Source organism: Chionomys nivalis, chromosome 3 (genome assembly GCF_950005125.1).
Source record: "Chionomys nivalis chromosome 3, mChiNiv1.1, whole genome shotgun sequence".
NCBI classification, from domain to species: Eukaryota; Metazoa; Chordata; class Mammalia; order Rodentia; family Cricetidae; genus Chionomys; species Chionomys nivalis.
The window spans coordinates 106,510,726-106,538,263 of NC_080088.1; the positions used below are offsets into that span (position 1 = coordinate 106,510,726).

The following is a 27,538-nucleotide window of genomic DNA, read 5'->3' on the forward strand; positions in this document are numbered from 1 at the left end:
GGTACTCAGGGAGTTAGCCATGGAGGCTGAGCGGGCTCCGCTGCTTGGTTCGCGGCGGAGTGCGGCGGCGGCCGGGGCGTTTGCGGGGCGGCGCGCGGCGTGCGGGGCGGTGCTGTTGGCCGAGCTGCTAGAGCGCGCCGCCTTTTACGGCATCACGGCGAACTTGGTGCTGTTCCTGAATGGCGCGCCGTTCAACTGGGAGGGCGCGCAGGCCAGCCAGGCGCTGCTGCTCTTCATGGGCCTCACCTACCTGGGCTCGCCGTTCGGGGGCTGGCTCGCCGACGCGAGGCTCGGCCGGGCGCGCGCCATCCTGCTCAGCCTGGCACTCTACTTGCTCGGCATGCTTGCCTTCCCGTTGCTGGCCGCGCCCCGCTCGCGCGCCGCGCTCTGCGGGGACCCGAGCCCCGAGCTCGTCCGCAATTGCTCGGCTCCCTTCCCCAACGGCACGGCGGTGTGTCCCGATGTCGCCGCGCGCCGCTGCGCTCCGGCCACCTTCGCGGGGCTGGTGCTCGTGGGACTCGGTGTGGCCACGGTCAAGGCCAACATAACTCCCTTCGGCGCGGACCAGGTGAGCCGGACCCGCTCCCGTCCTCCCTGTTTTGTTTTTGCACCTACCGTGCACCACGCCTACCTGAACCTACGCCTGACTTTGCGCTAGGTGCGCTACGCTGAAGATACGGGGACCGTCCCGGTACTCTGTGTACCTGCACATGCCCCAGGGTTCTCCACTGATGGAAGGAGCCACCCCTTTACCTCAACCTGCACATTTGACTGAGCGACTGATGGGAGAGCAAGGAGCTGCCCACCAAGCTCCCCAACCCAGTCACCTGCACCTCGCATCTTGAGAAAGATTAAGGCTATGGAAGGGGATACTTCCTGGCCAGGGAATCTCTCTTGTAGTGTAGATAAGATCACTTGCCTCTGATCTCTTCCTTCTAGTTAGGGAGGGGAGGAAGAAGACCTGTCAGGGGTGGGGGCACTTCCTTGTAGAGTGCTCCGACGCCTACTGAGTGGGTAGGAGGGAGAGCAAGGCTACTTCTAATCCAGGTGAGAAAGGAGCCCACACCTCGCACAAGTTTCATGACTGGTAAAAAGAGAGCCTAACACTCTCTGGCCGGACCCTGTATCCACATCTGCCCTTGCATCTGGTACAGCACTGAAGGAGGGGCGGGAACCACACCCACCCTCTGCTCTGGGGGAACTTGCTTGTAGTGTGGGTGGAAGCCCTTGAGTAGACAGAAAGCAGGTGTGATCTGGGTGGTAGGGAGGGCTTCACCCAATGAGGTGATTATTCATGACGTGATGGCCAGGGCGGGTTTCAAGAGAAGGTTCTTTCTAATGGCGGAGTCATTTGGGTTAAAATCTGAAAGAAAAGTTGAAGCTGTATAGATGTGGATTGTATGCATGTACGAAGACCCACCACTGCCCCAGTTTTCCGTTTACAAGCTTACGGGCAAGCACTTTAGTTTTCATCTTCATTGTTTTAAATAAGTTTTGGGGTGGGCTGGGTAGGAAAGTCCAAAACCATGCTGCCGCTCTGAACACCAAGACCAAGAGGTGAAGGAGGAGCCAAAGCTTGGGAGAACAGAAGTGGTCTGTTAGTGCCTGGGTGCCTCAGCTGCTCAGCTTCCCCTTTTAGGGCTCTCACAGGCTAAGAATGGATCTAGTGGTCAAATGCAAATCGAGTATTTTGTAAGCAGTGGAAATTATGTGGGGTTGGAGTGGCAGGCTCTGTGGATAAAACTCTTTAAGGTCCTGCTCTTTCCTGCTTACTCATCTTCCCTGCTTCCCCTAGACTTGTAGAATTGAGTAGTCATAGAGGCCAGATGTCTCCTAAAACCTGACACATGTTGTCTCATTGCAAAGAGATTGCAAGTGGCTGCCATAGAGAGTGGATTGTGTGGCAGGTGGGTGAGCGCGTGCACAGCTCAGGCTGCAGCTGGTGCATGTGGCCTAGAGTGGAGACAGTGGCCTGGAAGAAAGGGGTGGACTCAGAAGTGGGAGGAGTGCAGTAGGGACTGCTAGAGGGTTCTTTGTGGCTGCAGGGAAGGAACCCTGGGTCTTGGCACTAAACTGATCTTTGAGTGCCTGAAATTTAAGTGACCAAGATAAAATCATTTGCTCAGAGAGTAGCACCATGAATATAGGACTGGGCCATGTTCAGAAGCCTCGATTACATGGTCCACAAGGCTAACCAATTCAGTGAGGGCACATCTCAACTCTGCCAGAAGTAGTAACTGCAGTACTTCAGATTTTGAGGCAGAAGGATTGCCACAAACTTGGGCCAGCTCAGTCTATATCGCTCTAGGCTGTTACGGGCTACAGAGCAAGACAGTGGTTCGTAAAAGTAAAACATAAGCAAAAGAAGTAGTTGTCACTTTAGAATTTTCACACGGGGCAGTTCCAATGAGCTTAGCTTCTAGTGCTATATGAAGACACAGGGTCAAAGCACTTTAGCTCTGTCTGAATGTCTTAAGCCTAGGTGTGGTAGTTTGCACGAAATGACCCTCATAAGTCTCATATATATTTGGATTCTTGGTCCCTAGTTGGTGACTGGGGAGGATTAGGTGTGACCTGGCTGGAGGAAGTAAGTTACTGGGATTGGGCCTTATTTGAGATCAATACCTGCTGTTGTAGCCCACATATTTGCTGCTATAATGGACTCTTAGCCCTCTGGAAAATAAATCCTTCCTTCTATAAGTTGCCTTGGTCATGGTGTTTATCACATCGACAGGAAAGTAAGCAGCAAACTGGGCCATACCACACAAAGTGTACCTCTACTGTGCATCTCCACGTTGGCATAGTTTGAGTCTCATGGTGTACGCAGAGCTCCTTAGACTTTGCACTCACAGCCCCTTTCACCCAAGAACTTATGTGACTCAGAGTCTAAAATAGACATTCAAATCAAACATTAACTGGTATCACCCAAGTCACAAATTTGTTTTAAAGCAGTTCTTTGCTATATGAATAACTTACCATTTATTAAAGATGAAGTCCAATTTGTACAGAAATAAGATGGGTATTTACACAACTTGATACATTCCAAAGCCATAGCTTTTGAAAGTGATGACTGGTAGGGACATATTCAAAGTCTTGGCTGTTTGGAATTAACACTGTGCTTCTGTGAGAGCAGAAAAACGTTCTCTGTGCAGTGGAAACAGTGCAGCTCATAGTATGAAGTAGTGTTAAATCTAACCAGGGAGTGTCAGGCACATTTTTTGTAGTCATGAGGCATGTCAGTGTGTGCAGTGTAAAGTGCATCTGGTCCTTGTGCAGAATCAAGGCCACAGACGTCACAGGATGCAGCGTGGGCAAGCCCTGCCAGAAACATCTCTGGTCCATTGCACATTGATTCTGAGTTTGTTTTTGGTCCTTGTGCATTCAGCAACCTGTTACTGTTGCCAAGTTACACACAGTTTGAGAAGCTTTGGTTGTAGTATGCATGGGGTGACTGTCTGTCCAGGCCCAGCTGTTCCACAGTCTGTGTTCTCCAGTAGATACTAGACCAATGATTAGCTCTCCCTAGCAGGCCTGTTGAATGGCTCCTGTGAGGGCCACTGTGAGTGGGTCCCAGCCTGCACACGTCATTGTAGCTAAGAATAGGTGCTCTTCCACAGAGTAATTGGAATTGTCTCCAGAATCTCCACACTTAACACCATCTGGAGGAGAGACCCTCTGGATCTGGGACCCTAGAGAAACTTCACAGCCACTTGGATGTGCTCAGTGATTGGCTCTCTGGTGTTTTGGTTTTGTTTTCCGTTTGTGGGTTTTTGTTTTATTTTGTTATATTTTTGGTACAGGGTTTCAGTGTAGCTCAGGCTGGCCTCTAATTCACTAGTAGAAGATGACCTTGAACTACTAATATTCCTGCCTTTGCCCAAGTCATGTCTCCCCCTCCGTTCTTGGCCATTTTATTTTTTTGACCTTGGATTTTTCTGTGTAGTCCATGCTGTCTTCACACTGACTAAGTAGCCCAGATGGGCAGTCCAACCTGTATTAGCCTCTGAATGGTGGTGTGAGGAGTGTGTGCCACCATGCCAGGCTTCCACTGATTTTTGTTTTGTTTTTTGATCTCTCTTCTTGCTCTGTAACCAGGCTGGCCTGGAATTCCATGTATAGCACAGACTGGCATCAAAATAATGTTGATCCTCCAGCTTCTACCTCCTGAGTGCTGGGATTTCAGATGTGTGCACCCCAACCATTTGTCTTTTTTAAAGCCCCTGTTTTGGGTGCTTAGGATGGTCTTAGGTTTGGTTGTGCCTTTGTTACATAGAAGAGTGGTTTGGTTTTAGGAGATTCAGTCAAAGAGGTGTGTGTGTGTGTGTGTGTATGGGGGCAGTCAGTGAGCTCTTTTGTTTACGTGTTTGTTTTTGAGACAAGGTCTTTCTGTGTATCCCTGGCTGGCCTGGAACTCACAGATTTACCTGCCTCTGTCTTTATTCGTGTGTGTGTTTTCATGGTAACGTTGTGCATTTCAGGTCAGAACAACCTGCAAGAGTGGATTCTCTCCTGTCATTCAGATTCTGGAGATGGAGTTCAGGTTTTCAAGCTTGCTGAAAATGCCTTTACTTGCTGAGCCATCTCATTGTGCTGGCCCAGTATTTTTTGTTTTTAACAGAAGTTAGAGAGCTAAAAATGTAAGAGAAGGACACATCCTCCTTTTTTTTCAACTTCTCTATAACTTTGAGATGTTTCAGTGAAAAGTAAGGTGTGGCCCCTCTACTGATGAACAGCTGACTTACCGCAGTCTGTCTTCTGTGAACATGCTACCCACCTACAGCAAGAGGTTAGGGTTCCCAGGGGTGTTGGGAGCACTTCAGTGAGTAAGCAGATAAATGGGCTTCTGGCCAGGGCAGTGGTGGTTTGACAGCTCTGAGACTGCGAGAGACCATGAACCACACGTAGGTTCATCTTGTGGTGTGTAAGTTGCATCTTTAGCAGGTAACTGGGATCCTTAAGGAGGCATTTGCTCTCCGCTGCCTCATGACTGTTCTTTGAGGGAGATTTCAAGACCTCCCTTGTTTCTAATGCGTCAGCTACTTTGCAGGAGAAGCCTGATGGCTGGAAGGGTGCTGTGCCGGGGCAGTTCTTGCTGTGCTGGGGCAGTTCTTGCTGGCCTTTCCTGTTTAGAGGAGTGGGTTGCTGTCTTTAAGGTGCTTCTGCTTCTCTGACTGGTGCTGCCAGAGTGCCCTCTCAAGTGAGATGGGCCAGGCTGTGGCTGTGAGCAGAAGTACCAGGTTACTTCAAAGTGAGTGCAGATCTATAAGTCACTCTCAAAGGTGGTTCATTTGAAAGCAAAATTCTGCCCCTTGCCTTTCCTAGTACTTACCAGTCGCCAGAGGTCAATCATTCTTGGTTGGTGATACTCGAAATAGTGAGCTGAGTGCTAGGTGCTTGTCTAAGACTCCAGTACTTGGAAGGCAGGTCACGAGGCCTAGGACTTCAAAGCCAGCCTCAGCTACATAAGGAGTTGGAACCCATACTGGGTTACTTAGACCCTACGAGGTAAAAACTACCATGCAGGTAGAGTAGACAGTACTTCCTTTGTGGTTTGCTTTAGTTTTGAGTCAGGCTTCTGTAGGAATTCTTTGCTTTAGCAGAGATTCTAAGTGCTGAGATTGTGCTGAAGCATGACATCAGGACACCCAGGGTGGTGTTTGTTCCAGTGGGGAGAGGTTAGGCTCCTGCAAATCTGATACCGTCAAACCTATTCTCCTTTCTGGCCTGCTGACCTTTCCTCTCTATTTGACTGCAGTGTTTTCATGGGGTGTGGAGGGGTTATGGGGAGCTTGTTCAGCCTTGGCAGGATATGTGGTGATGTCATGATGTCATGCGACTGGTATATTGGGAAGCTGTGGCCTTTGGCCAAAGGCAAGGAGAGGCATGTGACAGACAGCTCAGTCAGCAGCAGTTCCGTTTGTATGCTGACGGATGGTGTGTGGCTACTGAGGCCCTGAAAGTAGGCCTCCTTTTATGAAGCAACTGTGGCTGGAAACTTGAACAGTAAAGTCAGTTGACCACCGAGTTTACAAAGGGCATAAGGACTTTTGCTTATGTTAGGGTTAGGGTTAGGTTAGGGTATTGCTAGGCCAGTTGAACAAGTATTTCCTACTGTCTTGGAGGAAGGACTGTTTCTATGAATGCGGGAAGATGTATGTGATCCTGTGATGTGTAATGGGAAGCGCTTGGAACATTTCAGTTAGTATCTAATGTTCCCTGTCTTGTGCTGGGCATTGTGGTGCATGTCTGTACTTCCAGCAGTTCTAGAGGTTGAAGCAGGGAGATTATCTAAGCCCAGGAGTTTGAGGATGGCCTGGACAACTGATCCCATTTCCAAAGAGGTGCTTTTGCTTTTCTTTTTCTTTAAACTGACTCCTTCCCTTTCATGTTTATGTGTAGGTGGTATTTAACACACACAAAGTACAGTGTATATATAAAGAATAAAGAGCCAGGCAGTTGTGGCGCACCTTTAATCGCAGCACTGGGGCAGGGGTTGAGGGGAACACAGAGGTAGGTGGATCTCTGAGTTTGAGGACAGCCAAGGGCTACACAGAGAAACCTTGTCTCAAAAAACAAAATGAAAACAAACAGAAAGTATGTATGTATGTACTTTGAGTTTTATTTTCTCTGTTTCTTTGCTTATGTGTTTTTCTTCTGGCCTGCCTCCACTGTGTCATGGACATTGATGTTCACTGTTGAGTAACATTTAAAAGCTTGTGCCTCTGCTGTAAGAAACTGTGACTATAAACTATTGCAGTGATGCCCGCCTTCAGAGTGGAACCTTTGTTTAGAACTGACGTGTGTAGAACAAAATCCTTACGGTTGGTTGCTTGCTTGATTTGGGGGCTAGCAATGGCACTTAGTGGTCAAGGTCATATCTAATATCTGCAGGGACCCGTGTGAAGTCCCTGGCCCTAAAGAAAGGAAAGATCAAACCAACAACTTGGATTTTTTTAGTTTGACATGATTATAACTATCTGACTAAATTCAAACAAAGGACTTGCCAACACAGTAGCTATCATTTGGAGTTTAATAATTGTCAAGGGATACTCAGTTTTGACTGTATAGTTTGTACCCTCACCTTAAATACTCTGTAGGAAACCATGAGTGCCAAGCAGAGGCCTTATTGCATGTTGTACTTGGCAGCTTTGCTCCTGGTACGAGGGAAGAGATTGCTCTGTGAATCAGAGGAGGTGCTATGGAGTCAATTTTAACCCTATCCATCCATTAAGGATGTGTCTGTATATGTTCAAGTCAATCTTGGGCTGTGGGTTTGCTCAAGACCATTTGTGCAATGAAACTGCAGAATGATGCTGCTGACTAGGACCTGTCCTGTCCTGAGAGTGTCTGTGTAGATGTAAAAAGCACAGGTGGAAGAAGCCAGGCTGGGCCTGACTCGCCTAGCTACCAGCCAGGTGGGATCTGCAGAAGGGTTGTGTGTGTGTGTGTGTGTGTGTGTGTTTTCACCTGAAGGGGAGAGTTAGCTTGGGGCCAATTTTGAGCACTTCTTGAGTGTGTTGATGAGATCTTTTGTGTAGCTCAGGCCAGCCTCCGGCTCATGATTTCCCTGCTTTCTGTCTCTCAAATGCTGGGATTACAGGTGTGTATCACTGGCACTGAATAACCTTTCTAATCTAAAACTACTTTGTGATTATAACTGTTTACTATGCCTACAGCTTAGTTGTAGGCTTATCAAAGACTCTGATGTTTGGGCTCCATGCCTTGCCTCTGAGTAATCCTTACTTAAGTGCATGGAGCCACAGCCTACTTGGCAATGTCCTAGTACTTGTGCTAAGTTCAGCGAGGCCCTAATCTCCATATGACAGCACTGAGCAGTTGCGTGCAGGCTCCTGATAATCCAAGATGATGATTTTGCTGTAGGTTCTGGAACCTGTTTTAAGGATCATTCCTGCTGGTTTCAAGGTCAGCTTACTTTGAACACTAGGACTTCCTTGCATTTGGAGTGGGCTTCAGCTCCTGGAATGATTGAGTACAAGATATCTTTTGTTGAGAGACTGGGCTGGATCTGTAAATAGCATTTTGATTGTGTCCTATTGTTTTCTGAGAGCAGAGACTTGAGACACCCTGTATCTGCTCTCGTAATGGAGATGATTAGGTACTTGGTGTGGTGGCATTGCTTGTAGCTGCTGTGGGTGGCTGGGTGGTCATTTAAGTATTAAAAACAGTAAAGTTTGTCATGTTAACAGAACATGAAAAATGTAGAGGATCACATGTTCTTACGTATTTTTTTCCCTGTTACTTTAGGTCAAAGATCGTGGTCCAGAAGCCACTCGGAGATTTTTCAATTGGTTTTACTGGAGCATTAATTTGGGAGCGATCCTGTCATTAGGAGGCATTGCCTATATTCAGCAGAATGTAAGCTTTCTCACAGGCTACCTGATTCCCACTGTCTGCGTGGCTATCGCTTTCCTGGTCTTCCTCTGTGGCCAGAGTGTCTTCATCACCAAGCCTCCTGATGGCAGCGCCTTCACTGACATGTTCAGGATTCTCACCTACAGCTGCTGCTCCCAGAGAGGTGGGCAGCGGAGAAGTGGGTGAGTTGCACAACTTTTCGCTCCCTGCAGATAAAATACTAGCTGAAGTCTGGGATGTACGGCTCGTGTGTCTGATCCCCAAGCCAGCTTTCATTCAGAAAGTGTGTGGTGTAAACCTTGCCATTCAGCTAGCAGAACTCTGAGTTCAGTACTCTATGCCCAACTTCCTCACTGCCAGCATGGGTAAGGATGCCTTGATGCTGTTGGGTTGCGGATTTTGAAGGAAGGGATCTGCAGAGAGTACCATGGAGACACATCATGTGCCTTAGACACAGAAGTGTGTTAATGAGAACTTAGACTGTGTATGTTGTCGGTACTTATCTCTAAGGGAAGCTGCTGTCTCTCTCTTGGTCAGGATAGCATCCCTCATCCAGGGCTATGGCAGCTACTCTCTGATGGAGGGGAACACAAACATGCTTGAGATGCACTAGGGGAACCATTTACTCTTACTTGAATGGGACTTGCACAGCCTCAGTGCTGATTGTCCCAAGCCTGGGACTTTTAGAAACGGCCATATTCTGAGATTTACCCCCTTCTGCTGCTGATAGTGACCCGTGGTCCTGCTCTCTGCAGATTAATGAAATTGAGAAATTGGCCTAAGGAGGACTTAGATGTTTCTGTTTTCTGCAGACTGCTGTGTAGAGTAAACTGGTCCCTTGACGGTGGATGTGACATTAGACAGCCTGCAGTACTGGAGTCACCAGAGCAGTCAAGGCAGAGAGAGAACCAAGGTTCAGGGAAGCTCCTGGACCTTGGTGGTCAGCTCCCTCTCAGTGATTTACTGAGCCTAAGGCTTTCCAGGAGTTACTGAGCAGAGATGGATTCGTTGTCCTTAGGGCTTCCCATGGGGTGGCCCTGATTGTGAAAATGTTCTACAGGCTAAGGTGCATAGTCTCACCCGTGCTTGTCTGTGTCTGTTATTGGTGTACTGGAAGCCTCTATGTTGCAGAACTGAAGCTACACAGTGGCTTCTGTGGTTGTGCTGATGGCGCATGAGTCCCCTGTGTGAAATCTGACTGTCCAACTTCCTTTGTGAATCTGCTAGAAAGCTGTTTACTCTGGCGGCTTTCAGACCCTGCCCAGAAGGGGACTAGCACTGAGGAGCTTGCAAAGCTGGATGTCACCCAGCTCCAGCTGATCCTGGTGTTTGCTAGGACCTGACTTTAGCCAGACAGAGCAGTGTTGCAGACTTTAGCTGTTTCTCATCTAGACTGCTAGCCATGGGCAGGACAGCCCTTTGCAAATAGCCCTGATGAGAACCTTTGAGCCAGGGTCCAGCATTACTCCAGGACCTGTGGGATATCTCAGTGCACACATGTCAAAGGAAGGGGGAGACTGAGCAGTCTGCCTTTTTCTCAGCTTCAACTTTGGAAATCTTTGGGACAAAACTAAACAGACAGGTTTGGAAAGTCAACTAAATTATATGAGCTTGCTTTGGAATCTGGCAGTTCAGAGACATTACAGTGCCTGGCTTTGTTTGCCCAGGGGATTGGACAACTCTTAGGATTGTTGTAAGACCTCAATGCAATGAGGCAAGTAAGGTTCTTAGCAGCCTAGTACCTGGTGGAACCTTTCACTGTGCTACTGGGAGTTTCTGAAGTGGGATTTAAGAGCCCCGGAAGTGCCACACACCTGTTCTCCATGGGTCTGACTCTTGGCCCTTTTCCTGTGTGTGGTCTAGGTGATGTGTTTGGAGGGCAGTGGTGCTGATTTTAGATGAGACCTGACAGTCTGAGTTCACATCATCATCACCATACTATAATAGAGCTGGTGCGGGGGCTTGTTTGGAGTGCCTTTGTGTGGAGTTTTTGACAGGTGCAAGGGGGTGCACTCTGCACCCAGCCTTTCAGAGCCTGGATACACAGGCTACACAGGTACAGGGAAACTGAGTCACAGTCTTTGTGGGAGGAGTGGGCTCTTGTCTGTGACTGTGGGGGCTCCTTATGTCACAGCATAGAGCACTAACCATGCAAGCGCATTAGGAGCTTTTTTTCTGAGACAGGGTCTCACGTAGCCGAGGCTGGCTCTATACTTGGTTCATATCTAAAGAAGTGATTATTTTGCCTCAGCCTTCCTAGTGTTGGGGTTAGATGTGTGCCACCTCACTTGGTGATTGGGAGGCTTTAGACCATAGGTTCTCAACTTTCTTAACAGTGCGACCCTTTAATACGGTTCCTCATGTTGTAGTGACCCCCAGTCATAAAATTATTTTTGTTGCTATTTCATTCAAAAACTAGTTTTGCATAAATCATAAATTATTTACATAAATCATAATGTAAATATTTGTTATGCAGGATATCTGATATGTGACCTCTGTGAAAAGATCCTTCAGCACCCAAAGGGGTTGTGACCCACAGGTTGAGAATCACTGCTTTAGCCACACCCTGGTTCATCATCTTTAAAGTATTGTAATGATACACAACTGAAAGGCTCTGAGTGACCTGTGAGAGCCCTGGTGCCAAGGGGATTTGGTTCTTGGCATCGATGTGTTTCAGAGATGCATCATTAGTGGGGTGTGCTCATCACTAATAGAGGTATTGCCTGCTTCATGTATATGGGAACTAGAGATAAATAGGAATTTGAAGGAGTTAGGGATGTCATCAAATGAAGACAAAGTATAGGAACCTATGACTCAGTGTCCCTCACAACTAGTCCATGTGGTACTGGATAGTCATAGGTATTTACTTCATCAGAATTTGGCTAACATACTAAGATATGGCCTCTAGTTTATCAATCTTCCCCAGCTTGGAATTCACAGATTAAGTGCATAAGCTTTGTAAGATAAAAATGAGGGGCTGGAGAGACAGCTCAGCAGTTAAGAGTACTTGCTGATTTCGTCAAGGACCTGGGTTTGATTCCCACTACACCTAGTCCACAACTCTGATTCCTGAGGATCCATTGTCCCCTTCTGGACTCTGAGGGCAGCAGGCATTCATACAGTACACATATATGCAGGCAACCTGGGTGTGTTGGCTGGCACATGCTTTTAATGATAGCAGAGACTGGCAAATCTCTGAGCTTGAGGCCAGCTAGGTCTATGTAGCAAGTTCCAGGACAGCCAGGGCTCCATAGGGAGACAGACAAAACATACAGGCAAACCACACATATAAAATAAGAAAAAAATATTTAAATGTGACCATTTAGTGAAATAGGGTGTAGGATTATAAACTCCAGTGCAAAAAGGTGGAATTGGGAGGCTCTTGGTGGCGTTGAGTGTCTCCTATTGTTTTTGGTCAACAGTGCACAGTTCTATATAGTCCACATTGGTATTGTGTAGCCGGGAAAGATCTTGTTGCTATCTGGAGGGCCCCACTTATTTTGTAAAAACTGCAACTCTGAGGCATTAGAATCTTGACGCAGCTCTTGTCTCATCTGTGGTCTCTGTCCTAACTTCCTCCTCGAAATGGGCCAGTAAGAGCCTTGGAGGACTTCCCAAGCCTATGATAAAGGAGAGTGAGTGAGTGCTCTGTTGGTTCCCCACAGGCATGCTATAATATCTCTCACGGTTCTTTACTTCAGACTGTCCCTTTACCCTGAGAGAGATGTTGCTTTCCCTGCCATCAAGGCACCTTCTAGTCCCTCAAGTGTCTGTTTGTGTGATAAGCCAGTGTAGTCACAGGAAACATGGATTGCTGTCATCTGGATAGAAGTCCAGGCCACATTGCTGCCCCATGGAGCTGCATGAGTTGATACATCGTCCCAGTGGGTTCATTAGACAGAGCTGCCCTGTCCAAAGGCCCTGTGGTCAGCCACAGGAGCTGTGTGGGCAGTCCACAGTTAGTCACAGAAGGACTTAAAGCAGGGCAGTGCAGAGAGCCGCTTTCACACCCCTGAAGTGATTTGTTACCAGAGCGATTTCCCTGGGGGTGGAAGTAAACTAATTCCTTCATTTTGTCTCCCAAAGTGAAGGCCTTGGAGTCTTTCAGCAATCTTCTAAACACAGTCTGTTTGATTCATGTAAGATGTCGCGTGGAGGGCCGTTCACAGAGGACAAAGTGGAAGACGTGAAAGCCCTGGTCAAGATCGTGCCTGTGTTCTTGGCTCTGATTCCTTACTGGACTGTGTACTTTCAAGTGAGTGCTGCAGGTGTCTGGCCTCCCCAGCTGCATGGCAGGTGCTGCAGTGCAGGACTCAGGGTTGGCCACCAGATGCCACAGTTTGCAGCCATGGACTCAGATTGGCTGCTTCGTATTGAAAAACCTTTCCCAAGTGGCAGCTGAGAGTGGGGTACATCTGGTTGTCTGGACCCTCTAGCTTCTCATTTGGTTTCCTGGCAGCTCTTCTCAAAGAGACTCTAAGGTGACCCACCCAGTAGTTGCCCGTCTGAGTTTGAGAGGTGGGAGGAGTCATCTGGAAGAGGGAGGGCGTGTACACAGGCTTGGAGAGGCTCTGCCGGCTTACTTGTACCATCTGCTTTCTTTATCCAGATGCAGACTACATATGTTTTACAGAGTCTTCATTTGAAGATTCCAGAAATCTCAAGTATCACCACTACCCATCACACGGTAAGAGATCTGGAGGTGACACGACTCCTTTGTGCAGCTGCCACAGGTAGCTGGGACACTGCCTCTAGAACTAGTTCCTGACTGGTTACAGCCTGCTGAGATTGGGTTGACCAGTGCCATTAAACCTAGTACTGTCAGATTCCAGCCCTTCTCCCATCTCAGGACACAGTCATTTTCTCTAATTAAAGCATCCTGGAGGTCGGGTGTGGGTGGTTTAGGGAGCTGCTGCAATGCACTAATGCCGTACTCTGTGCAGCTGCCTGCAGCCTGGCTTACCATGTTCGATGCGGTGCTCATCCTCCTGCTCATCCCGCTGAAGGACAAGCTAGTGGACCCAGTGCTCAGAAGACATGGCCTGCTCCCATCCTCCTTGAAGAGGATTGCTGTGGGGATGTTCTTCGTCATGTGCTCTGCCTTTGCTGCGGGTGAGCCCCCCCCACCTCTTTTCTTCTCTTTCCACTCCCAGCATGGCTTCTGCTAGTGTATTGTGCTGAAGACACTGAGCAGCTGGTGACTCTTCGTCTTCAGATGTTCATTTCACGCGTGTCGTTTGAGGACAAACCTTCATCTTGTGGGGCTGAGTAGACTTGCCCTGTGCTGCTGCCCCAGGCTGCAGGCTGACAGTGGGAATGAGAGGACATTCTGTGGAAGCTTCTGAATCTCACAGTTGTTGGAGCCTGCAGGTGTCCCAGCATCAAAAAAAAAAAAAAAAAAAAAACAAAACAAACTAAAAAAAGGTTTGTGGGATTGTTAAGGAAACTCCCAACAAAAGTCTTAGCAGCTGAGGTCCCACACCACAACTTCAAGGGACAGTGCCCTAAGACACTCCTGTTTCCATCATTGTTTCTGTTTGTAAATGAGACTGGGGTAATCCCCTTTTCAATGAGTGTCCTGCCGTCATTAATATTTGAAAGTGATGCACCATAAAACAATATAGTGGCAGGGAAAAAAAGCATTTTCCACACAGTTGTAGTCTGAGGAACGTGGTACTGAGCTCTACTGAAGGGAGTTTAAGAAAATGCCTCTGCCGTCGCAGCAGAACATGCTGCTGATATGGTGCTCACGGGTGTACAGAAATCAGTCCCACCAGCTGATGGTGGAGCACAACTAATCCCAGCACTCAGGAGGCAGAGGCAGGTGGATCTCTGTGAGTTTGAGGCCAGCCTGGTCTACAGAGGGAATTGTAGGACAGCCAGGGCAACACGAAGAAACCGCGTCTTGAAAAACCAAAAAAAAAGAAAAGAAAAAAAAATCACTCAGCTTAAGAAGTTCATCTTTCAGGTGCTGGGTTATTAAGAGAAGTAGTGCATTTTCTGTTGATCAAACATAATTAAAGTGAGGTTTATCTGAGTGACACATTGCTTTATAAGTTAGCAAAGAAATAAACAGAGCACATGAATTGGGGACGCAGGGTAGTCTTTGGGAATCCTGGGCTGGAAGGAATCTCTGTCTGCCTCAAGTGCCTATGGCTTGTCTTTGTTCTCAACTTCTCTTAGTGGGTGGGGGCCCTGCATCCTGCAGTTGTGCCAGCTGGGTGTCAGAAGGGCTTTTGTTTCCTTCTTTTCAGGGGCATTTTCTCATAGAGCTCTGTGATAGGTTTCTATACAGCCTCTTTTCTTTCAGTTTCATGCATGGCTGAGGCTCCTTAAATGGTTGTCCTCAGAGCCACGTGGGCTGTCCTCTGGTCTCTGGGTAGATCAGTGCTGGAAACAGGTTTCTCTTTCAGACTCTGTCCTTTCTAAGGTCTTTTAAAGTGCCAGGAAAGTACGTGTTTCATAGGGTCCAGCATTAGCTGAATCTAGGCAGCTCTGACCTGCCTGTAGAGACCACGTAGTATGCAGCTGTCTTCGCAAGAAGAAATTGCCCTTGCAAGACATAGGAAGGAGCTATCCTGTCAGGAATTGAGGGGCACAGTCTAGCAGCTCATTGGAGACAGCCATCACTGCTGCACACAGGCAGTTTTAGGGTGGAGGACTGAGGAGTGTCCACAGACTTTGACTCTTAGGGATGACGAGGGAGGGGGACTTGATGGGGGAGGGGGGGAAATGGGAGGCGGTGGCAGGGAGAAGGCAGAAATCTTTAATTAAAAAAAAAAAAAAAAAAAGAAACCTAACACTTCACCTTGTACCTGCCGTACACAGGACTTAACTCCACTTACACCGTGCCTGTCAGTGGCAACTGGCTCCAAAGGCCCCCAGGTGCAAATTGGTAGGCCATGGGCTTCCAAGATGGCTTAAGAGAAAAGAAAGTTGTTCCCTGTATTAGGTTTTATTTTTCCCCTTAAAAAAAAAAAAAAATGTGTTCTTTAAAGCTGGGCATTGGTGGTGCACACCTTTAATTCCAGCACTCAGGAGTCAGAGGCAGGCGGATCTCTGTGAGTCCAAGGCCAGCCTGGTCTACAGAGTGAGTTCCAGGACTTCTAAGAAAGAAAAAAAAGAAAAGTTTGGTTATTAGCTGGGTGGTGGTGGCACATGCCTTTAATCTCAGCACTCAGGACTACACAGAGAAACCCTGTCTTAAAAAAAGAAACAAACCAAAAAAAAAAAAAAAACCCAAAACAGTTTGATTACTTTATGTGTGTGGATGTTTTTGTGTGAATGTATGTCTGTGCACTATGTGCATACTGTACCCATGAAGGTCAGAAAAGGGTGTTGGGTCCCCTGGAACTGGAGTTACAAATGGTGTGAGTTGACCTGTGGGTGCTGGGCATGGTATCCAGGTCCTGCAAGATCAGTGTTCTCAACACCCGTGCTATCTCTTCAGCCCCTGATTATGTGTTTGAGACAGGTTGTTATGTAGTCCAGACTTGCCTGAGACCGATCATCCTCCTGCTTTATCCTTTGAGTGCTGGCCTTACAGGTATAGCTGTCACATGTCACACCTAGCTATGTGTTTTGTTTCTTCCTCTTTTTACCTGAAGGGTTAAAATACAGTGTATCACTATTTTATATCTCCTTACTGATGCTTAAGTCCCCACTTCAGCTCCTTACTATCTCTATTCCTGTGAGCACAGTTTTTCTAGTGTTTGGAACAGATCTAAGTCATTTTTCTATTTTATTTATAGTGTCTTGCATTTATTTATATTTTCTTCATTTTTTTTTTTTTTTTTAGGATTTTTTTTTTAATCTTTCAGAAAACTTGCTATGGATGAGAGGCCTTTACCGGCTTGTCCCCTTTCCTGAGATGCGGCTGATTTCTGGTCACGGGACATAGCGTGTCTCCACACGATGCGGCTGAGCTTGTTCCGTGTGTCAGTTAGGAGCGCGCTTTGATGGAGAGTTTTGCAATGGCACGTGCTTGTCTGTCAGCATTTCCCAGCAGGTTTTTGTGTGGATGAGAAAAGATTTCACGCATGCCCATAAGTCCTGTACATGCATTTCATGTGGAGTGATCAAGCAGGGTGTATACCACATGCTGAACTCATCCCTTGTCCCTGTCGCTCAAGGGTGAAAAGCAGGGCAAAGTTCCTTCCGGCATCTTCCGTGGTGCTTCTGCTTCCAGCCTTGATTCTTGCTATTGAGAACACACAAATGTTTCTCACTCAAAAAGAAGCTTTATTAGAAGATGGCTCTGTTAGGCCCTTGCTAGCACATGGCTGCAGTGTAGCCCCAAAGCGTTGGCTTTAGAGACCATAATTCAGAATCTGCTTCCTCTTCCCCACCCTGTTTTCCTCTGTGGCCACTGCGAGAGATGAGGTTTATCTTGTTTGTTGTTGTTTTCTCTTTTTTAATCAAAGCTGGGCAAGGGCTTATCTTTCCTTGCCTTCCCCTTCCTCTTTGTGACAATTAGCCAATCACAGCAGATGGTGAAGTCGAGCTCCCATTAATGGGGTGAGACACAGTTATCACCAGAATGAGGGATAAAAGACCTGAGCTATTTTGGCCTCAAAGAGTTGCTATCTCTGTTTGGATTCTGGGATACCCCATCTATCTATGTATCTATTGTATGTATGTATGTATGTATGTATGTATGTATGTATGTATGTATCTATCTATCTATCTATCTATGTATCTATGTATCTATCTATGTATCTATGTATCTATGTATCTATCTATCTATCTATCTATCTATCTATCTATCGCCTACCTACCTATCATCTACCTACATATCATCTATCTGTCTGTCTGTCTGTCTGTCTATCTATCTATCATCTATCTATCTTCTACCTATTATCTATCTATCTATCTATCTATCTATCTATCTATCTATCTATCTATCTATCTGTCTATCATCTACCTACCTATCATCTACCTACCCATCATCCATCTATCTATCTATCTATCTATCTATCTATCTATCTATCTATCTATCATCTACCTATCATCTACCTACCCATCATCCATCTATCTATCTATCTATCTATCTATCTATCTATCTTCTACCTACCTATCATCTATCTGTTTGTTTATCTGTCTATCTGTCTATCTATCTATCTATCTATCTATCTATCTATCTATCTATCTATCTATATTTGCCTTGTTGAGATACCTTCACTTTTTGCATTCCTTTGCTGGGCACAGAGATAGGACACAGAGATTATTTCTAACATGAGTCTTGAGGTTCTTTCTGGCTTGTAACTAAAATGGTACTCCCATGCACCAGGTCCACACACAGGTACAGATGTTCTGTCCCATCTCACTTCTGGCAGCAAGATCTTTGTTGGGTCCTATAATCCCAGGAGCACTTGGGAGGCTGAGGCAGGATGCGGCGAACTCCCTGACCAGCAGGAAAAGACGATCACCAGACGAGGATTCTTCCCAAATCACGCTTTATTGGAGCCTCTTGGTTGAAGGGAGAGTGGAAGCGAGGGGCCTATTTTCTTCATTTTTATCTTGTATGTGTTTTGTTAAGTATATTCCTAACTACCTTGCATATTTAGGTGGCTTTTGTGGCTTTTATGTGGAATTTTCTTAAAATTCTGTAGACTTTGGTGGATTGTTTTAAATACAATAGTTCCTCCTTGTCTTCTGATAAGTTCCCCTGCCTCCCCCTCTCCCCATGTTTATGCTGCTTTTGCTGAGCAGTTTGGGTGAAATTACTGGATATTTCTTCCGGGTTAGTATGTGCCTTGCTCTGGCCAGAGTGGCCCACGAACTACTGTCAGGTTAGCTGCTGTTGATGTACAGCTGGCGGCAGTGGTGATGCCACAAACTAAGCTCCATTGTACATGTGTTAGCAGCGAGTAATTGTGACCCCAGGTTCTCTTTCTTTGGTGGCCAAGAGAAATGCTTACACCCTACCCCCACTTTGACATATTAACTTCTAGGTATTTCACAATTTTAGATGTTTACTAAAGTTTTTTGATCGTTTGGTTTTAGTTTCTGGTTCCTTGAGACAGGATTTCTCTGAGTAACCCTGACTATCCTGGAACTTGCTCTGTAGACCAGGTTGGCCTCAAACTCAAGGGGTTTGGCTGCCTCCGGAGTGCTCGGATTAAAGGTGTATGCTCCACTGCTGGCCTTAAGATTTGTTTTGAAAGATTTCATTTACGTGTGTGTGTACATGAGTGCAGCTACCCATGGAAGCCAGAAATATTAGGTCCCTGGAATTGGATTTACAGAATTGTGAGCTGCCTGCTGTGGGTTCTGGCAACTGAAATTGGGTCCTCTGCAGGGTTAATAAATGATTTTAAATAGCCCCTTATTTTTAATTGTATGTGTGTGTGCAGTTATGTGTGTGCAGTGCCTGCAGAGGCCAGAAGAGGGCATTGGATCCTCTGGAGCTAGAGTAACCAGTGTTTCTAAGCTCTTGATCATGGGTCCTGGAGACAGAACTCTGGTCTCTGCAGGATCAGCAAGTGCTCTTAACTGCCAAGCCATCTTCCCAACCCCTCTTTCTTGTTTAATGTTGAAAAAAAAATAATGCTGAGAATTTTTTTGTTTCAGCTATACTTTGATAACTATGTTTTTACTGTAGTTTTGTTTTTACTTATTACTTTAAAATTTTTGTGTTCCTATAGGGGTAGAGGTGTGCAGGCCACAGCACATGTATGGAGATCAAAGACCAACTTGCCTAAATGAGTTCTCCTTTTCCATCATGTAGGCTGTCGGGATCGAACTCAGGTCATCAGTCTTGGTGACCTCGCCTTCATACACTGACATGTCTCATTGTCCCAGAACTTTGCTTTGATTTCCATTTGATCTGAAAGTCACTTGGGCCTTTTTACTTTGGTGCTAAGGTTTGTGTTTGTGCTTTTGGTAGTGATAGTTCATATTGTAGAGCTGAGGGAGATCATCAGTCCTCTGTTGGGAGTTTGAGGGGGTATTACCATGGCATAGTCAGGAAGTAGCTCCAGCTTGTTACTAAGGTTCCCGGTGATTGTTTCCGAGGTGTTCCCTTCACTATTCCTGCTGTGTTGTTTCTCCTGGAACCTCAGGCCTTTAACGTGGGGTACTTCATTTTGGTTCTGCTCACAGTCTGTTTTATTTTCTTGAACCTAGGCAAGTTTTTGAGCTTCATCTAGACAATTAGGTGCATTTATTTGAAGAAATGCACATTGATTAATTCAGGATTTTCTTTTTGTTTCTGTGCCTGTGGTGTTGTCTTTGTAGACTTGGGTTGCTTACAGGAGCATGGGTATCTTCACAGTGGCTATGCCATGAATGAATTATATCTGCCTCCCCCAGTGACCATTAGCTGCATGCAGATCCTCATGCATCCTCCCAGTTTTAAAAAGATGACCAGAAAGAGGTTTAACTTGAGGGTTAAACTAAACATAGTGAGCTTCCCTGTGAGGAAGAGATGGATAACAACTGTAATCTGCCTACAAAGCTGTCATGGTCACCCTCCTTTCTCACACCTGTCAGGCTTGTTGATAAATACCTGTAATACACTGAAGACTTAGCTCAGTGACAACTTTAGTGCTCCACTAACCTGCTTCTCAATTCCAGGAATCCTGGAGAGTAAAAGGCTGGACCTGGTGAAGGAGAAGACCATCAACCAGACCATTGGTGGTGTGGTATACCATGCTGCTGACCTGCCTATTTGGTGGCAGATCCCACAGTATGTGCTCATTGGCATCAGTGAGATATTTGCAAGTATAGCAGGTGAGACTGAATGCTGGTGACATTTCGGTCTGTCTGTATTATACCCTGCAGTCCTGAGCAGGGCCATGGTGCTTGGAGGGGATGGGATGGGGTTGTGGCTTACAGCATGAATTAGTAAATAATAATCCTCATGCTGAGGCTGCCCTTTCCTGTGCAAAACCAGTGTTCCCTAAGATATTTTCATGAGTCCATGACCTGCCCTGTGTGTGCCTTAGAAAGGAAGGGGAAGTGGCTGTGGGAGGCTTCCTCTGGACCTCTGTGTCCCAGTCTCTAGGCAGAACACAGCTGTGCTTCTGGCACAGACTTAATGAAGGAGCAAACCTGACTTAGAGCTTGTCCTCGTGGGCCTCTGTCACTAGTAAGACTCTGCAAGGACAAGGTATTAGTGCAGATCAGCTAACGCAGTGTGAAGAGAGGAACTGGTGATGCTTGGTTTCCTAGAGGGAGGGAAAGAGGAGCATGCTGGTGCCTCACCTCTCAAACCCTGGAAGAATTCTCTGACTAGTGACAGTGGGCTTTGTCTTTGCTCCACCCGGTCATTGGGAATCTCAGTCTATAGGTGCTTGAACCTATTCTGCTGTGTTGATTATGAAGTAGGGTCCATATGGAGAGAGAGCCCCCCCCCCCCCCCGACACATTCAAGTCTTGACTTATAGCATGATAATAAAAACCCAGAGACAGGATTGGGGTTCAACTTGAAGTTCAGAAAGGCAAAATATCCAGCCACTGTCTCTTATCTCTACCTTAGTCCAAAATGGCAATTCTGCCTCCAGGAATCTCAGAATGAGAGAGACTGTGAGCTGTCTCTTCCCGCTTTATATTGTTCTCTAGGGCTGGAATTAAAGGCATACACCACTACTGCCTGGTTTCTGTGGCTACTGGGATTAAAGCTGTGTGCCACCACTGCCTGGTCTCTAAGGCTGACCAGTGGGGCTGTTTTACTCTGATCTTCGAGCAAGCTTTAGTTATTAAAATACAAATGAACATATCATTGACTTTTTATTCAAAGATTCATTTTATACATATGGTGTGTTGCCTGCATGTATGTATGTATACCACATGCATGTAGTTCCCATGGAGGACAGAAAAAGGCATCAGATCCCCTGGAACTGGAGTCACAGATGGTTGTGAGCCTTCATGGGGGTACTGGAAATAGAACCCCTGTCCTTTGTACGAGCAGCCCGAGCTCTCAGCGACCGAGCCATCTCTCCAGCCCCTGAACTCTTGACTCTTTGAGAAAGGCTCTAACACTGCAGTCCCACTGACTTGAATCTTGCAACAATCCTCCTGCTGTAGCCTGTTGAATACTAGGATTTCAGGTATGAGACAACATGTGTCTGTCTTATAACAAAACTTCTTAAGTGAGAATGGTGTTCTTTGATGTGTTTTTTTGTTTTTTGTTTTTTTTTGGTTTTTCGAGACAGGGTTTCTCTGTGGTTTTGGAGCCTGTCCTGGAACTAGCTCTTGTAGACCAGGCTGGTCTCGAACTCACAGAGATCCGCCTGCCTCTGCCTCCCAAGTGCTGGGATTACAGGCGTGCGCCACCACCGCCCGGCTTTGAGAAGCTGACGTGACCTCATGGTGACCAAGGTGATCTTCTCAGTGTAGCTTCCTTTTCCTTTTCTCTAGGTTTGGAGTTTGCCTACTCTGCTGCTCCCAAGTCCATGCAGAGTGCCATCATGGGACTCTTTTTCTTCTTTTCTGGCATCGGGTCCTTTGTGGGCTCAGGACTGTTAGCCCTGGTGTCTCTCAAGGCCATTGGGTGGATGAGCAGCCACGCAGACTTTGGTAAGATTCTAATGTCTGGGATGGGAAAGCAGGGTGCTTGCTGCTGCCGCAGGATGTGTGAAGTATCCAGTCTGTCCCAAGAGGCCATTGGCCCAGACCCTCTGTTCTTGAAGTTTGCAGTGAGTAGCACTGCCTTATCAGCTGTTGCGTCCAGCTCAGCACAGTCTGCAGTGTCAGGTGAGGAAGACCTGCATGGCAGCTCCTGTGTCAACCTGAGCTGAAGTTTTGGATTCTGGATGTTAAGACAGACGGTGGCTTTGTCAGTGAATACTGTTCTCGGTCAGTCTGCTGGATGTTTCTCTGGGCAGCTCTGCAGTGCTGTGGGTGAACAGGAGCTACAGCAGTTTACCTTTTAAACAAGTACATGTTCCTGGAGGGCCATAATGTCAGCATTTCCCTGCTTGATATTACCCGCTTTTATTGCATTCCTGGGAAAGTCAGGAATTTGGTTTTTAGAAGTAGTGTGATTTCCAGAGCCTTGGGTTGGATTCCTTGGAAGGCCCTGGGGTAATGTTCAGAAGGCTGAGACCCTCTCCCCTAGATGCCTGTAACTGACTCTAGCCATGTGAGGTCAGTTGTAAAATCCATCAGCTGGTCTGGGACTTGCCCTTGCTCTCATCCCCCTGGGAGGGTGGCAGCCCTGGAATGCCTCATTGGTTCTGGGTGCCATGGAGTCAGCCTGCATGGTGTAGACTTTCCTAAATGTTCATCAAAGAGACCAGGATTTTAGTTACTGTTTGGTTTAAAAACATTTACTATTCTATGTGCACACACCACAGGCAGGTGGCTGTCATAGTGATGGAGGGAGGATAACTTTCAGGAGCTATTTGTCTCCTCCCCTGTGGGATCTGGGGATCAGTCTCAGGCCATCAGGCTTGCATGGCAAATGTCTTTATTTGCTGAGCCATCCTGCCAGTCCACAATCCTTTGTTTTAGACAGGGTCTCACTCTGTAGCCCAGGGTGACCTCAAAGTGCAGGAGTACCATTCCTACTTAGACACTAGTGAGATAGTGTCCAAAGGGGCTGGGGTGAAGGAAACAATGCATCTCAGAGGGGACCTACCCCCCAAGTCCACCAAGGGACACCACATCACTCATCTGCAATAATGCTGGCTCTGCCTCCCGAGTTCTGGATTATAAGTGGGAACTGCCTTGCTTGTCTTAGACTCTAGTTCTTCAGACTCATTTGTGTGCAGAGTTGACTGCTTGTGGTTATTCCCACTTGCAGTCCACTCCTTCCTAGTTTATTTACTAATTTAGTGTCTTAACATCCCCCGCTGTTTGTTTCTGATAGACCGTACCTAAGCCTTGGAGAGTTCGGTTGCTGTGTTCAAGGTAGTGCTAGGCAGTCCCCAGCAGCCTCACTTTCCACTAGGAAATGGGAACAGTGCTGTGCAGAGGCCCTGGTGTCACCCGGAGAGAGATCAGATGGAGTCGGTCCTTCCAGAAGAAGGCCTCCTACAGAAGGGGGTGGTAGCTCCAGGCCAGCACCCCCTTCTCACACCAGGTGCACAGCCACTGGGCCCTTCCCTCACTGTCCCCTGTCCTATGTTAGCATTCTTGCAGAAGAGGGGGTGATGAGAGCTTATGTAGTGTCCCTAGCAGGCTAAGGAGTCCTTGTGAAGGTTCAAGACTTCCTAGGCTTCAGTTGCACTATTTCTTTTTCTCTAACTCCTTACACTTTCTCACCACTGTTGAAGGTCAGCTCAGAACCCTGTCGTGTCTCTGCTAACCACCCTGACCCTACACAGGACACATTCTGTTCCCAAAGAGTCAGCCTCGAGTACCTCCTGTTCTGAGAGGCGCCCTGTTGATCCCGAGTGCCACTCACAGGCTTGTGTTGCAGTGAACTTGTTCATTCTGCCCTGATGGACATTGGTGTCTCCAGTGTTGGCTTCATGAAGGAGCTTTGGTGGGCATTGCTGTTCAGGCCTTCCATTTCATTCTCAGAAGACCAGGAGTCTGATGAAACACAACTTTTTTTTTAAACCCCTCATTATGATCTTCTGTGACTGCCCAGGACAACTGCTTCTTGGGTGATGGGTACATGTTTGAATTCTCTGCATATTCCCAAATGAGACTGGGCTCTGTTATGTTTTCTGCTCTGGGGCTGACAGTGTGGACATAACGACACTGTCCACCTGGCCTGCCAGCTTCAACACTGCACGTAAAATTACATCATTGATACCTTGTCACAGTTGGATCAAGTGTCCATCCCCTGTAGTCACAGAGGGGACAGGTCCTGGAGGATGGGTGTCACTGACCATGAGGGAGCAGGCAGAGCTGGGTTCCGTTTACTGACTGAATCAGTCTTTGGACTGTGAGGTTCAGGGTAACAGGGCTTTTCCACTACGGGCAGACTTAGGACCTTTGTTCTTCCCTCTGGGTTAGAATCTTGCATGTAGGCCGGGCGGTGGTGGCGCACGCCTTTAATCCCAGCACTTGGGAGGCAGAGGCAGGCGGATCTCTGCGAGTTCGAGACCAGCCTGGTCTACAAGAGCTAGTTCCAGGACAGGCTCCAAAACCACAGAGAAACCCTGTCTCGAAAAACCAAAAAAAAAAAAAAAAAAAAAAATCTTGCATGTATTTATGTTTCTTATAGGAACATATGTGTTGTACTTGTTCATGTTCCTTGCTAGATATTTGATGCCAATAAGCATCTGCTCAGGTAGTAAAAGGGCATGTAGAATAATCCAGCATAAAAAGATGTCAGGGAGAGGAAGTCTCACCTTCTGAATAAACACTGAAATATGCTTTTGAAATGTCAGAAAGCTCAGCAACTTCCCGCCACAGCATTAGTTGTGTGCCAGTTCCTTCTGTGGGACAAGTCATCTGCTCCTTGGCTGGCCCCGGTGACATGAATGATACCTGTGGCTCATGGGGACAGGAGCCAGGCGGTCATCCTGCCACTCTGTTGTTATTTTGGTCCTGGGTCAGTGCTAAGTAGTGGTGGTGCTGGGTCTTTAAGTAGTCCTTGTGGAACAGTGGTTTACAGAAGCAATTGTGCCAGGTGGGCAGCATTGCAGCTATCGCTGCTTCGCCCAGTCAGTGGAGACCATAGGCTCGCACCTTCCAGCCTGGCTGTTGATCTCCGTAGTCTGTGGCCCTGACCTGCACCGTCCTCTTTGTTTAGCATTTGGGTGATGTAAAAGCTGTGACAATGCTTTAATGAGACCAGGATGTGGGCTACCTGGGCAGTGTGTGAAACTTAGAAAAGATTAAGACTGGAAAAACCATCTGTCTTGCTCTAGTGGGAGGCTATGTCCTTATTGCTGCCTGTCATGTGGGAAGGCCATACCCTGTGACCATTCTATGCTCAACACCCTGCAGCGTTTGCTGAGGTAGGGACTTAGCCCATCCTCCCAAGCGTTGCTGTTCTGAATGTAGAAAGTGACTTTAAGTGGAGTGACGAGAGAGCACCTCAGAAAGGGAGAAGTGAATGCCATGGCAGACACAGTCAGGAGCAGAATGCCACTCCCTCCCAGGATTGTTACAGATGCAAGTTACCATCATGAACCTTCTCTGAGAAGTTACCCATCTTTCTCAGCCCAGTGTCAGAGCTGGGTCCAGGACAGCTACCTTCCTCCCTCCCTTCACCCAAATGGAAGAGCCCCTGGAAGGGAGGTGGCTAGAGCAGAGTACTCTCTCAGGTGGCCAAGAGCCAGTGAGAAGGTGCCCTGTCCATAGAGTGCACTCACCAGCAGGCATCTGCTCACTCCTAGGGAACATCAACAGCTGCCACCTGCATTACTACTTCTTCCTGCTGGCCGCCATCCAGGGAGCTACACTGCTGCTCTTCCTCATCGTGTCTGTGAAGTACGACCGCCAGCGAGCCAGGGCAGATGGGGGCCCTGCCAGCACAAGGACCTGATGCAGCCAGCCAGCATGCTCACAGGTTCTGCAGACTGTAAGGCCTCAGTGCCTGCTAACCGCCAGGGCACTGCCAGCAGGCCCATTGAGGGAGCGTTGGTGACACAACTTCTGAACCTGCATGTTGTCTGGACTGGCTTCCCTCTCCCTCCACCCAGATGAGTGTGGGGAGTGCCTTACTGTGATCAGTCTCCTGTGCACCGGGCCTGCCAGGGGAGAAGCGTGGGGCTGAGAATGTGGGCTCACTGAAGGACTCTGCTAGTCCTAAGCCAGCCATGCTTTCTCTGTTTGAGTCCTGGCCAGCCTCTGTTCTGCTACTGGCATCCTTATTCCTTACAAACACTGTTACTCTTCCTCATAGCATCTCCTCTAAGATCAGCAAGCACTTCCATCAAGGGGTAGGGGATTCTCTTTAGAGGTGAAACTGTTGTCGATGGCGTGAGGGTCCCTAGGAGCACTGCTCCATTCATAGTTTTCTTGCCACAGGTCTTGCTGATACCAAGGCCTTTGGGTCAGTAGTGTAGACTCATCTGCAAGTAAGTTTTGTTGGCAAGGTAGGGGAGCTTTCTTCATTAGACTAGGCTGGCTTCAGACATGGGGCCGTCTCTTTCCTGCCACCTGAGTGCTGAGATCCCACATCATGGTCAGTGGGAATAAGTTCTTGAATTACCAATGTGCTTTTTTAAGCACATGCATCAGTAATCCTGAGGACACCATGTCCTTGCTGAAGCCAGACAGCAGCTGGCAGAAGACTGGAATCACACCAGGCAGATCCTCTCCTAGAACCTGAATGTGGTGAGGCTGGAGGCAGGGGTGAGTGGGAAAGCCCGGGAGCTGTTGGGCTGGTTGCCACCTTTGTTTCGTTACTGACGTACCTGGAGTTTGTTCTTTGTGTTGCTGTGTTTTGTATAATTTTATAAAAGCTTCTCATACATGACAACAAGAGCTTCCTGGGTGGTTTCTCCGTATTCTGCCTCAGTTTGACTCCCTCTACAGGTTTCATTTCATATAGAAGCTCCTGCCAGCTCAGCCTTTCATTCCCTTGGCCAAACGCGGGAGCTACTGTGTTCAAGTACATGTCTGGCTCTCACACTCCAGGTGGAAAGGATTTGGAATGAAAAACACCCACCGTACCCCTTGTTCTTGTTTTAAGGGGGAAGGTAGTTCTATAGAGCTCAGCTTACATCTTAGGAGAAGCTGGGTGCTGATATCTTAACCTTCTTCTGTCCCAATGTAGGCTTTCTAGGGCTGGTGAGAGAGCTCAGCAGGTGAAGGCGCTTGCCAGCAAGCCTGAGACCTGTGGGCTGCATCAGTGACCTACACACCACTGGGGCATATGCAAACCTTGACCCCAAGTAAAGCATGTCATTTTTTAAAAAGTAAGTCTCCTTCACAGGATCTTTTGTATTTACATGAAAGAAGGAGCTCTGCCTCCCCCCTGTGTGCTCTGGACAAGGTACCTATGGCCTCCTCAGCCCTTTGACCACCCAGGGAGCACCCTCTGTGAGACAAGCATGGCAGCTTGCAAGGGACCTCTGTGTGATGAAAAGGGCCTGTGTGATCTGTCTCAAAGCTCCTGGGGTTTGATTTTAACCCCTATCACTTGCTGAGTGGTAAGAGAATCCATCATTCTAATGTGACCATAATGGGGCTGGCTTCAGGATCAGCCATACTCAGTGAGTGGTACGTCCAGCTGGAGATGGCAGCAGCCAGTGATGGGAGTCCCCGTGACTATACTGATGTCTCCATAGCTTCCAGAGGATGGCATCTGGGG

The 27,538-nt window shown here is 47.4% G+C and overlaps 1 protein-coding gene across 1 annotated transcript; it reads left to right on the plus strand.

The window, feature by feature from the left end:
• Positions 1-26,698, plus strand: Slc15a4 (solute carrier family 15 member 4). Its single transcript, XM_057765994.1, has 8 exons — positions 1-568; positions 8,266-8,555; positions 12,460-12,628; positions 12,983-13,060; positions 13,317-13,485; positions 19,951-20,106; positions 21,736-21,894; positions 25,617-26,698. The coding sequence occupies exons 1-8, from the start codon at positions 20-22 to the stop codon at positions 25,763-25,765; spliced, it is 1,719 nt and encodes a 572-aa protein (XP_057621977.1). The 5' UTR covers positions 1-19; the 3' UTR covers positions 25,766-26,698.
• Positions 26,699-27,538: the final 840 nt, after the last annotated feature.

Excerpts from the sequence above, each read along its gene's own strand:
- Slc15a4 (XM_057765994.1), top strand. The coding sequence starts at position 20 with ATGGAGGCTGAGCGGGCTCCGCTGCTTGGTTCGCGGCGGAGTGCGGCG. Across the intron at positions 13,061-13,316 it reads TCACCACTACCCATCACACG|CTGCCTGCAGCCTGGCTTAC; the intron begins GTAAGAGATCTG and ends TACTCTGTGCAG. Across the intron at positions 21,895-25,616 it reads GAGCAGCCACGCAGACTTTG|GGAACATCAACAGCTGCCAC; the intron begins GTAAGATTCTAA and ends GCTCACTCCTAG.